Consider the following 12,848-nt stretch of genomic DNA (forward strand, 5'->3'; position numbering starts at 1 on the left):
CTGGGTGTAGCGGTTGATCGTCTGGCTGTAGTCAATAACTAGGCGCTGTTTGCCGCCAGCCTTCACCACCACCACTTGTGCTCGCCATGGGCTATTGCTGCTCTCGATAATCCCTTCCTTCAGGAGTCTCGCTACCTCGGATTTAATGAAACCCCTATCCCCGGCACTGTAACGCCTACTTTTGGTAGCGATGGGCTTACAGTCGCGGGTGAGGTTAGCGAACAAGGAGGGGGGGAGACTTTAAGGGTGGAGAGGCTGCAAATGGCGCGCGGCGGGCGATTTAAAAACTGCTGGCTGCAGACTGTGAGAGGGGGGAGGGGTCCACCATACGCTAAAGTGACACTCTTAAGGTGGCACTGAAAATCCAACCCCAGTAGGACGGCAGCGCAGAGATGGGGCAGGACCAGAAGTTTAAAATTTTTGTATTCAGTACCCCGCACTGAAAGAGTCACCATACAGTAGCCACCGACGTCCGCTGACTGGGCTTTGGAAGCCATAGAGATGCGATGACGCGTCGGCAGGACCGGGAGAGAGTAACTGCGCACCGTGTCGGGGTGTATAAAACTCTCCGTGCTCCCGCTGTCAAAAAGGCAGGTAGTGGCGCAGCCGTTTACCGTAATGTCCATCATGGACCTGGACAGTTGATGCGGGAGAGATTGATCCAGCGTCACGGAAGCCAGCGTATGTTCAAGCGTGTCGATGCGGTCGTCCGATGAGGCGGTGGTGGAGTCCGGGTCCCCCGTAACCAAAGTCGGAGGCGTCCAAGATGGCGGACAAAATGGCGGCGCCCACGGTCCCCACGCGGCTGGGGGAGCCCAAGATGGCGGACAAGATGGCTGCGCCCACGGTTCGCACGCAGCGCTGCTGGCGTTAGCGGTCTTCCCTTTGCAGGCGCTAACGTAGTGACCTTTCTTCCCGCAGCCGGAGCAGGTAGCATTCTTCGCGGGGCAGCGTGCTCTAGGGTGTTTAGCTTGGCCACAAAAATAGCATTTTTGTGCCTTGGACATCGCTGCAGCAGTTGGAGGTGGCGGTCCCATGGCCCAAGATTGCGGCGTCCACGGCGCGGGGCGATGAGGGGAGAAAGCGTCCATATTTCTGTGGGCCGCGTCGAGCGAGAGCGCGAGGGACACTGCCTTTGTCAGGTCTATTTCACCCTTCTCCAGCAGCCTCTGCCGGGAGTAGTCAGACCTTAGACCCGCAACGAAAGCGTCTCGTATCAGTCCCTCCGCATGTGCCGCGGCCGATACTTCCTTGCAGTCGCAGCCGCGTCCGAGTACCCGCAGTGCCCGTAGGAAGGCTTCCACCGATTCCCCGGGCTGCTGTCTGCGAGATCTTAAAAGGTGCCTGGCATAGACCGTGTTAACCGGGCGTGCATACTGCCCTTTCAGTAGGTCGATAGCCGCCGCGTAGGTCGTCGCATCTTGGATTAAAGTATAGACTTGGTGGCTCACCTTCGAGGCCAGGATTTTCAGTTTATTTTCATCAAGAGTCACGGTCGAGGCTTCCAGATACGCCTCAAAGCAACGCAGCCATTGTGCGAATTTAGTCGACGAACCCGCTTCTTGGGGGTCTAGGTCCAGGCATGTTGGTCTGAGGGCTCGCAGCAGCGCCTGCTGCTCAGCGTTTTGCGCCATCGGTTGATCAGCATCCGCAGCCAACATTTAACTTTGGTAATAAAATTGATGCACTATCAATTGCTACAAAAGACTGGAGATTGAGTAAGTAATAAACAGGCTTTTATTACCAAAGAACAGAGCATGCCTCTTGGGGTTGCCTGGTATCCAAAAGGGCCGGAGGCTTCTGAGCAGCGACCTTTATACCCAGCCATGAGGGTGGAGCCAGGGGCGGAGTCAGCTGAGGCATGCACAGACAAGTACAACAATACTAACAACAGTGGTTTACCACATGTATCTTCCGGATCCATTCACGTCCTAGTAGTAGTGGTCATCTGGCAATACATATATGTCCATTTTAGGTATTTCCTGGCCTTTATATATCACTTTCACCCTTATTTTACCTTTGGGGTAGACTTTTTGCCTCGTGTACGTCTTCAAGACAATCTCTGTAGCTTTCAAGGGTATATGTGAAAATAGCCGCTTGTAGTCCCTTTGGTTTATGACTGTTAGGGCTGATCCTGTGTCCAATTCCATTTTCACTTGGACTCCGTCCATCTTGAGTGTAACCCAGATAGTCTGGTGATCCTCCATTTTGGTTACCTTATGTAGTTTCAGACAACCCAGCTCCTTGCTTCCAGAGTCTGTGTCACTTTTCTGTTCGTCTGAACTACTGTCCATCACCTTGTGTACCTTTTTGTACTTCTCCTGTGGAGATTTCTTACTGTTGGTTTTCTTCCCAGACCTGCAGACTCTTGCTATGTGTCCTGCTTTTCCACACTGTCTGCACACTTGGTCCTTGAACCAACAATCCTTCTGGTCATGTGTTGTTCTGCCGCAGCGATAGCACTTCCCTGTCCCATAGGACATTTCATTGGTGCCATATTCTTGCGGTCTCCGTTGTATCTCTGCAGCGCCCCTTGCGGCTGCTTCGTGTGATACTGCCATTCTGAAAGCCTTGTCCAGCGTAAGATCCTTTTCTGATAGAAGCCGTTTCTGGGTTCCTTCACTTTGCAGCCCACATACAAACTTGTCCCTTAACATATCTGCTAGTCCCGCTCCAAACTGGCCGTGTTTCGATAGCTTGCGCAGTTCCGTTAGGTACTCAGCATTGCTTTCGTCTTTGTGTTGGTTCCTTTTATGGAACTTAAATCGTTCTGCTATCAGCAGCGATGTGGGGTTTAAGTGGTCCTGTAGGATTGACACTATGCTTTCGAAATTCTTGTTCACAGGCTTCTCTGGGGTTATTAGGTTTCGCAGTAACCCATAAGTTTTTGCACCCATGGAATTTAACAAAACCAGTGCTTTCCTAGCATCTGGCACTTCATTCGCCCTGCAGTACACCTCAATACGTTCCACATATGTCGCCCAATCTTCGACTTCATTGTCGAACGTAGAGATACTGCCACTCTTCGGCATCCCTGGGTGTGATTTAACTGTCAAAAATGGCGTCTCCCGCGCTTCCCCTTCTTCTCCGCTGGCACAAAATGGCGTCTCCCGCGCTTTCCTTCCTTCCCGCGCTCGCCCTTCTTCTCCGCTGCGGCTTCTAAAAATGGCGTCTCCCGCGCTCTTCCTTCTTCTCCTCGGCTCAATGCTCAGCCCTTGAGCCCTGGCTGTGCTCTGTGCGTTCTTTTTTTTTTTGTGCGCCTTTCCCGTTTCCGCCGCTCGGTCCTGAACCCAGCTGCTGCTTTACCCTCTCGCTCTCCGTTTTGTTTTTCCTTGACGCCGCTCGGTTTTCAACCCCCGGCTGCGCCCTGTGCACTTCACCATCTGTCTTATAAGAACATAAGAACATAAGAAATAGGAGCAGGAGTAGGCCAGTCGGCCCCTCGAGCCTGCTCTGCCATTCAATAAGATCATGGCTGATCTGATCCTAACCGCCATTCCACTATCACAGAACCATCTCCTGAATCTAACAGAATTAGACACCCGAAATAGGAGCAGGATCAGGCTACACGGCCCCTGGGCCTGCTCCGCTACCCACAGGGCCATGACCGATCCGAATCTAGACTCATGTCCAAATTCCTGTCCGCTCCCCGTAACCCTTAATTCCCTTTACTTCTAGGAAACTGTCTATTTCTGTTTTCAATTTATGTAATGATGTAGCTTCTACAGCTTTTTGGGGCAGCATATTCCATGGACCTACCACCCTCTGAGTGAAGTAGTTCCTCCTCATCTCAGTTTGAAAGAGCAGCCCCTTATTCTAAGACTATGCCGCCTAGTTCTAGTTTCACCCATCATCGGGAACATCCTCCCCGCATCCACCCGATCCAACCCCTTCACAATCTTATATGTTTCAATAAGATCGCCTCTCATTCTTCTGAACTCCAATGAGTAGAGTCCCAATCTACTCAACCTCTCCTCATATGTCGACGCTGCTCGGCTTTCTCTCCGCCGTCGGTCGGCTCCAGCCGCCGCTGTCCGGGAAGGGTCTGCGCTGTACCTGTCGTCAGTCTATTGCTGATCGTCATGGCTGGGGAACCAAGCCCAGCTCCCCACAGCCTCCCCTGTGATGTTCACTCTCTGCCGGACGACTGGGCGGTTGCTCGTGGTCGACGCCCGTGTTTCTGGCTTCGACTTTCTTCCACCGCTCTCCCGGAGCGAATCCTCGAAGGGAAATGCAGAGTTGCAGGTAGATTCGAATCAACACTCGTCGCCACTGTTAGATCCGTGATTCTGAGAGTATGATGTTTTTCAATAACCACACGGATGCTGTAACTTAACAATCAACAGGTATTTACTGGAGTAGGGTAGTCTCAAGACTGGGGTACAGAGGCATGCTCAAGGCTTATATACAGGTGTGGTCACTGCCGGTACTACAGTATACAGGAGCTGTAAAAGTAGCTCTCTCTTAAAGGTGCATACACTACAAATACGAGATCTGCTTCTGGAAAAACTTGCATTTGTAGCGATTAGCTCGGAGCCCATATTCCTTCAATCTAGTGAGCACCTGCTCCAGGTTGGCGAGGTGATCACTGTCATTTTCGCCTGTGACCAGGATGTCGTCCAAATAACACTGGGTCCCTGGAATCCCTTGCAGGACTTGTTCCATTGCCCTTTGCCAAATAGCCGGAGCTGATGCTACACCGAGCACCAGCCGGTTGTATTGGTAGAGACCTTTATGAGTGTTGATCGTGAGGTACTGTTTCAAGGCTTCTTCTACCTCCATTTGCAGGTACGCCTGGGCCAGATCAATCTTAGTGAAGCGTTTCCCTCCAGATAGCGAGGCGAAAATATCTTCAATCCGCGGAAGCGGATATTGTACAGTGTGAAGGACTGGGTTCACTGTCACCCTAAAGTCCCCACAGATGCGAACCTTCTTTGGTTCCCCAGGCGTATTACTCAACGACCTCTTCATTACAGGAACGATGGGTGTAGCCCACTCGCTCCAGTCCACTTTGGACAGTACTTCTGAACGTTCCAAACCTTCCAGCTCTGCTTCGACGGCTGGGCGGATCGCATAAGGCACCGGTCTGGCCTTAAAAAACTTTGGGCTTGCATTTTCCTCTATTTTGATCGTTGCTGTTATGCCTTTTAGTGTTCTGAGTCCCTGCTGGAACACTTCTTGTGCGTCAGTTAGCATTTTTGACAGTCGTCCAGGTGTGACATCGTCATCCTTTTTGGCATCTACAGTCAGTGCTTGTATGGAATGCCAATCTAGCTGTATCTTCCGGATCCATTCACGTCCTAGTAGTGGTGGTCCTCCATCTGGCAATACATATAGGTCCATTTTTGGTGTTTCCTTGCCGTTATATATAACGTTCACCCTTATTTTTCCTTTGGGGTAGACTTTTTGCCCCGTGTACGTCTTCAAGACAATCTTTGTATCTCTCAAGGGTATATGTGAGAATAGCCATTTGTAGTCCCTTCGGTTTATGACTGTTAGGGCTGATCCTGTGTCCAATTCCATTTTCACTTGGACTCCTGCTATCTTGAGCGTGACCCAGATAGTTTGGTTATCCTCCGTTTTGATCACATTATGTAGTTTCAGACAACCCAGCTCCTTGCTTCCGGAGTCTGTATCACTCTTCTCTTCATCTGAACTACTCTCCGTCACCTTATGTACCTTCTTGTACTTCTCCTGTGGAGATTTCTTGCTGCTGGTTTTCTTTCCCGACCTGCAGACTCTTGCTATGTGTCCTACTTTTCCACACTGTCTGCACACTTTGTCCTTGAACCAGCAATCATTATGGTCGTGTGTTGTTCTGCCGCAGCGATGGCACTTCACTGTTCAGTATGACATTTCATTTGTGCCATATTCTTGCGGTCTCCGTTGTATCTCTGCAGCGCCCTGTGCTGCTGCTTCGTGTGATACTGCAATGCTGAAAGCCTTGTCCAGCGTAAGATCCTTTTCTGATAGAAGCCGTTTCTGGGTTCATAGAAACATAGAAACATAGAGATAGGAACAGGAGTAGGCCATTCGGCCCTTCGAGCCTGCTCCGCCATTCAATGAGATCATGGCTGATCTTCGTCTGAGATCATAGCTGATCTTACCAGTTCAGTACCCCGTCCCCGCCTTTTCTCCGTAACCCTTAATCCCCTTAGCCTTCAGAAATATATCCAATTCTCTCTTGAAAATATTTATTGAATTAGCCTTCACAGCCCTCTGTGGCAGGGAATTCCACAGGCTCACCACTCTTTGAGTGAAGAAATTCTTCCTCATCTCTGTTTTAAATGATTTGCCCGCTATTTTTAGACTGTGGCCCCTGGTTCTGTGCTCCCCGGCCATTGGAAACATTCTCTCTGAATTCAGCCTGTCCAGGCCTGCCATAATTTTATATGTGTGTCAGACAGTGATGGGTTTCTGTGTGTGTTAGACAGTGATGGGTTTCTGTGTGTGTTAGACAGTGATGGGTTTCCGTGTGTGTCAGACAGTGATGGGTTTCTGTGTGTGTTAGATAGTGATGGGTTTCTGTGTGTGTTAGATAGTGATGGGTTTCTGTGTGTGTTAGACAGTGATGGGTTTCTGTGTGTGTCAGACAGTGATGGGTTTCTGTGTGTGTTAGACAGCGATGGGCTTCTGTGTGTGTTAGACAGTGAGGGGTTTCTGTGTGTGTTAGACAGTGAGGGGTTTCTGTGTGTGTCAGACAGTGATGGGTTTCTGTGTGTGTTAGACAGTGATGGGTTTCTGTGTGTGTTAGACAGTGATGGGTTTCTGTGTGTGTCAGACAGTGATGGGTTTCTGTGTGTGTCAGACAGTGATGGGTTTCTGTTTGTGTTAGACAGTGATGGGTTTCTGTGTGTGTCAGACAGCGATGGGTTTCTGTATGTGTTAGACAGTGATGGGTTTCTGTGTGTGTTAGACAGTGATGGGTTTCTGTGTGTGTTAGACAGTGATGGGTTTCTGTGTGTGTTAGACAGTGATGGGTTTCTGTGTGTGTTAGATAGTGATGGGTTTCTGTGTGTGTTAGACAGTGATGGGTTTCTGTGTGTGTTAGACAGTGATGGGTTTCTGTGTGTGTTAGACAGCGATGGGTTTCTGTTTGTGTTAGACAGTGATGGGTTTCTGTGTGTGTTAGACAGTGATGGGTTTCTGTGTGTGTCAGACAGTGATGGGTTTCGGTGTGTGTTAGACAGTGATGGGTTTCTGTGTGTGTCAGACAGTGATGGGTTTCGGTGTGTGTTAGACAGTGATGGGTTTCTGTGTGTGTGTTAGGCTGCGATGAGTTTCCACACATGTCAGACACTTGGATGTTCAAAAACATTCCTAACTTTTGTGCAACCGTAATATTAACTATAATGTGCCAGTGTATTCTCCTGAAAGTTCCATTTAACAAAATAGATTTTTTTTTTCCTTTAAAAAATACATTCAACATGGAAATTATAGAAGACACAACAATGGAAACAGTTTAATACAGGATTTCTACCTGTATTATGTTGTTGATTTTACAAGTCTACAGAGAAACTAACCACTTAAAATAATTACAGTGGAGCCTTGTTTAAGTCCTATAATGAAGGGGATCACATGGTGAATAATGAAAACTGGTGCGCTGTTGACTGATTATAGCTTCGAACGTGGACTTCACTGCCTCTCCCCACCCATCCAACTCAGTACTCCCCAGCAGCACTCTTTTGATCTTATTAGTAAGATCAGCTGACATTGATCTGTTGCTAGTCCAGCAGACGGAGTCATAGATATGTGGGCGGTGGGCAGTGGGCGGGGAGGGTGAACGGGGGAAGTTGTGAGCTGGTCAAATCAACTGATGGCAAACTATTGCAGCACAAGCTCATCGGACCTATGGAAGTGAGTGCTGCTGAGATTTGGCACTCAGTTTTCCTGTTCCTGAGTAATTAAGAAGGGAGATAATTGAGGTATTGTTTTCATATTTGAATATAGAGGAGTGTGGCACAGTACACTGATTTAAAAAGATGGCATCCAACAATGGCCCAGAATTACAAGCCCTGTGATATACATTGTGAATACACTTGATGAAGGTGTGCCAAAATCCTCTCTCATCTCTATCCTCCAACCTCTCACGGGGGGGTAATTCTAACTTTCGACGATGATGTAAAATAGACAATATCGAATGAGCCAATAGAAGGAAAATGTCAATTCAAGGTCAATTCAATATCGCCCATTTTACACCATCGCTCAATGTTAAAATTACCTCCACTGTCTAGCTTTTTATCTCTCTATTTTACCATTACCGCCTGCTCTTCTGAATATTCCTCTTTTGTCCCTCCTGTGCTGCAGATACACCATTCCTACAGTCTTCCTCCTCCCTGCATAGTTATTGTGTTGAAATCAAGGTTCTTCTACTGCCACTAATTCTTTTTCCGGTTCGCAAACTGCAGCACCCCTAATATCCCTCAGCCTTTCATTCCTTCTACAGTCTTTGGGCTTTTAAAACCCAAATTTGGTGCTACCTAATCTCTACCTCTTCATTGTTCTCTTCTACTCTTTACAACTCTGCTAGTGTCCTGCACTATGGGTCTCAGCCCTCCAGCAATGTCTCTCAGCCACCATGAACTGAAATGTTACAATTTGGATTTTGTCGTAAGGTCCATGGGTCGCAACACTTAACCGTGGTTTTTGCTTACTTTGCCTCTAAAATCTAACAGGAAAAGAAAATACAGTTGCGCTCTGCTATGATTGTTGAAACGAGGGGCCCTTACTGCTGCACTTACACTTATGTCTTTTTCTTTGTACGCTGTATCAATCGTCACAGGGGGAGCTTTTGCTTCAACTTCAGGGATGAATTTTTGTTTCTCCTGCAAAAAGAAAGTGGATAATTATCCTGATCATACAGTGTAAAACAGAGATCAAAGCAGTTGTATTGCCTGAAGGACAATTCATTTGAGTTTAAATGAACTTTAAATAAACTCCTTTGAGTTTAAATGAACTGATCAGTAGTTATTCAAAACTTACTTAAAGTAAGTAAAGAATAACTTGGGTTTACCGAGTGCCTTATCACGTCTCTCAGAAACATATAATGAAATTCCCATTTGTGGTGTTAGTTGAGGGAAGAATGTTGGCCACGGCATTCGTTAAACCCCCTTCCCTTCTCCAAATCGTGCCGTGTGTACCTGAATAGGAAGGCAGCACCTCAGTTTAGCATCTCATCTAAAGGATGAGACCACCAACAATGTGTTGCAGTGCCTAGTTCATGTGTTCAAGTCCTGGAGTGGGGCTTGAACTTAATCTGCTGAGCTACAGGTGAGACTGCAACCTACTTAGCCAAGCTGATATTTAAGATGTTAGCTACTACAGTGCTGCCATTTGTTCTGGTGTATCAGTGAGAACAGCCATTGTGCTTTCAAGATGTTCTCAGGTTACTTTTCCTTCACACTGCACTTTTATTCCTGTGCTTTCACCTGTTATTCATTTACGGGATGTGGGCATCACTGGCAAGGCCAGCATTTATTGAGAAGGCGCCTTCTTGAACCGCAGCTGTCCATGTGGTGAAGGTACTCCCACAGTGCTGTTAGGTAGGGAGTTCTAGGATTTTGACCCAGCGACGATGAAGGAACAGAATTAACTGAATTCCCCAACTGCTGTGGTAGGGATTTGAAGTCATATCTCCAGATCATTACTCCAGGCCTCTGAATTACTAGTCCAGAAACATAACCACTATGCTACAGTACACCTTACTTCATAGGTTGTTTTTTTCTGCATACTTCAAGTAGGCACACAATTTTTGATTGCCACTCCTGGCTTTGAACCTAATCGTACAAATTTTTGAGTGGGCTGGCCGAAAATTCTAAAATGTAAACAACACCGAGAGCCTGTGTTTTTAAAATAGAAATCCGTTCCGATCAACCACTTTTCTTCTGTTTCTCATGATGTGGAGGCATTAACTACTGTTAAAGATTTCAATGAGCAGCAAAACAACTATCAGAACTCAAACTACGAGCCACTTCCTCCTAATATGTCCCTATACTGCCTTAGCTCCAATTTGGACTTGGGAAGAGGTGGCAACCCCAAACACACCAAGGTAAGGAACAGAAACAAGTTCACTATTTTTTTGGTGTTTTACTGGTGCACAGAGGCTAAAGTAAGTTTCATTGCAACATATACATGATCAGTGTTTAATATTACAGCGATCTCACAGCAAGGAGGTCATTCGGCCCATCGTGCCTGTGCCGGCTCTTTACATAAGAACATAAGAAATAGGAGCAGGAATAGGCCACTTGGCCCCTCGAGCCTGCTCCGCCATTCAATAAGATCACGGCTGATCATCGGCTCAAAACCATTTCCCAGCCCGCTCCCCATAACCCTTCACTCCCTTATCTTGCAAAAATCTGTCTATCTCCTCCTTAAATGTATTTAATGACCCAGCCTCCACGACTCTCTGGGGCAGAGAATTCCACAGATTTATGACCCTCTGAGAGAAGAAATTCCTCCTCATCTCAGTTCTAAAAGGGCGACCCTTTATTCTGAAACTATGCCCCCGAGTTCTAGATTTCCCCACGAGGGGAAACATCCTCTCTGCATCTACCTTGTCGAGCCCCCTCAGTATCTTATATGTTTCAATAAGATCACCTCTCATTCTTCTAAATTCCAATGAGTATAGGCCCAACCTGCTCAACCTTTCTTCATAAGTCAACCCCCTCATCTCAGGAATCAACCAAGTGAATTGTCTCTGAACTGCCTGTAAGCATTCGCAATAATTTACAGTTCTGAAGATTAATTTTTTTGATTAAAGAATCCCTGGGCGTTGTGCTTTTAAATTTCCAGGGATAAAAATGGTTGTCACCACATGGCCGAAGACAAAGGACAATGCTTTATTTACAAAGCAATTGAATGCTATTAGCATTTGTTTGTATATCGAGTGGATACATCTAAACTGCAGAAGAGACTTTTGTATCTTGAATGGGATCCGTTTAAGAATTGAATGGGTTTTTAAATCACCCAGCAACTGGACAATAGAGCAGTTGTATTTCCCTTTTGTTTCAGCCCAGGGAGCTCCAGAAGACACATTAACCCAGTCTAACCACTCTGAGTTAGCCAATCACAGCTTTCTCTTGTGTATTGGACCCTTTGGGCGGGGAATTTTGCACACAGCCCTTGCAGGGCAGAACGGCAGGACCTCACCAGGTATAAAGATAGCTGCTGAGAAGGTATCTCTTTTTTTACTTCGCTGGACCACAGGTGAGCAGGGTGTTCTGACTCCTCAACAAGGCAGCCTAGCAAGAGTTTGGGGTGGTGATTTAAGGGAATTGCTAAGATTGTTTAAATAACATTGTAGCCATTGTATCCCTCGTTTTCGCCGTCTGCAACCCCCTGTTATATAGTTTTACTGTAATTACTGTGTTCGTGTGGTATAGTTTATTCTTTTGATTGTAGTTTATTTAGGTAATAAAACTTGATTTTTTCTCTCATCCAAACCACTTGTCCATTTTAAAATCATTAATTATAAGTTCCTCCACTCAGAACTGAAGGAGGGGTAGCGATTCGAAACCGGTTTGTAAATTGGTTTAGAGTGCAGCAGCAAAAGCCTGCTGACCAGGTGAATTACCATAAACCAGGTAAAAGGTTGGAATTGGTCAGAGCTCAGAGGCAAAGGCTGCTGGCCAGGTAAATCGCCATAAACCAGTTAAAAGAAGCCCCCCCTTACAAATGGCGAGCCAGGTAGGAGTGGAGGCAGTTTTTGATTTAATAAGTGGTCTGGATCTGGAGAAAGCATCAGCTATAGTTTCTCTCATTTTCAGTATGTGGGTAGCCCTGCGGATGTTAGCAGCAGCGTGTAGGCTGACCTATCAGGGTATAGGTGGCTGGGTTAGGAAGGGTGAGATGAGCGTGCAGGAGGAGGTTAAAGATGCCAAGAATCGGGAGTCCCAGCTTGGAAAATGCCAGGCGGAGGTAGAACGCCTCAGAGAGGTGGATGAGGCCAGAGCTAGTGGGATGAGCGTGCGGGAAGGAAATGCATGCCTCACACTAGGGTTCACGAAATGCCAAGCATTTATAGAGCGCCTTGTGCAGGAAGTAGCAGAGGCTAGGGACAATGAGATGAGGCTACAAGAGGAAAATGCACACCTCACCCAAGAAGCTAGCGAGGGAGCGAGCCATGCGAGAAACAAGACAGAGTTCCTAAGGTATTAAATCATAGAAGTAAAGAGGAGCGAGATGAGACTGCGGGAAGAGAATGCCCGCCTCACCTCAGAAGTAACAGAGCAGGAGGAGAAGTTTAGGGAAGTAAAGGCAGCTTATAAGCTGGCCTGTGCCCTAAGGTTTGAGGAAGCAGATCATGGCCCCTGTAGGGCAGAGATAGAAAGCCTTAACATGGCTTTAAATGCATCAAAGGGGATGATTTGTCTGATCAGCCCGAAGGCAGGTCAGCTGGACTTTACTGGTAGCCCAAGTAGAACCATCCCACAGGCAGCACCCAGAACGGTGCTGGATTGGGAATTAGAGACCCCAAGACCGCAGCCCACAGCTCCGAGTCTTGAGGAGCTCTGGCAGCGAGGAGGGGTGGACAATGGGGTGGTAGGAGAACACCAGCAGGTCCCGCTAGGCAGGCGGGGACCAGGACCAGTGTACCCCCTCCAACAACGGAGGTACGGTCCGCCCGTGAGGAGTGAGCCTGAGAATAGGAATCCTCAGCCCACAGCAAGTTCGAGTTCACAGGCAAGCACTGTGGCTTGTGTGGGGGGAGGAGCCATTCATGTTCAGAGTAAGCTGTTTAAGCCAGGGAACAGGGAAGGAGAGTTCTGGGACCCCTGTAGAGCAGGTCCAGTAGCAGAAATCCGGGACAAGGGAGGCACACAGGGGATAGTTTTGGCCCCAGAAAAAAG

The 12,848-nt window shown here is 47.5% G+C and overlaps 1 protein-coding gene across 1 annotated transcript in view; it reads right to left on the reverse strand.

Annotated features, from left to right (window-relative positions):
• Positions 1-12,848, reverse strand: part of LOC147100399 (uncharacterized) — a 354,033-nt gene that overhangs the window by 307,925 nt on the left and 33,260 nt on the right. The window contains exon 3 of the mRNA XM_085968064.1: positions 8,742-8,825. Coding sequence (XP_085824190.1) covers positions 8,742-8,825 — 84 coding nt within the window. The remainder of the gene's footprint in view (positions 1-8,741; positions 8,826-12,848) is intronic.

This window comes from Somniosus microcephalus, chromosome 26 (genome assembly GCF_052327205.1).
Source record: "Somniosus microcephalus isolate GS21.2 chromosome 26, FLI_Smic_1.0, whole genome shotgun sequence".
Classification (NCBI taxonomy): domain Eukaryota; kingdom Metazoa; phylum Chordata; class Chondrichthyes; order Squaliformes; family Somniosidae; genus Somniosus; species Somniosus microcephalus.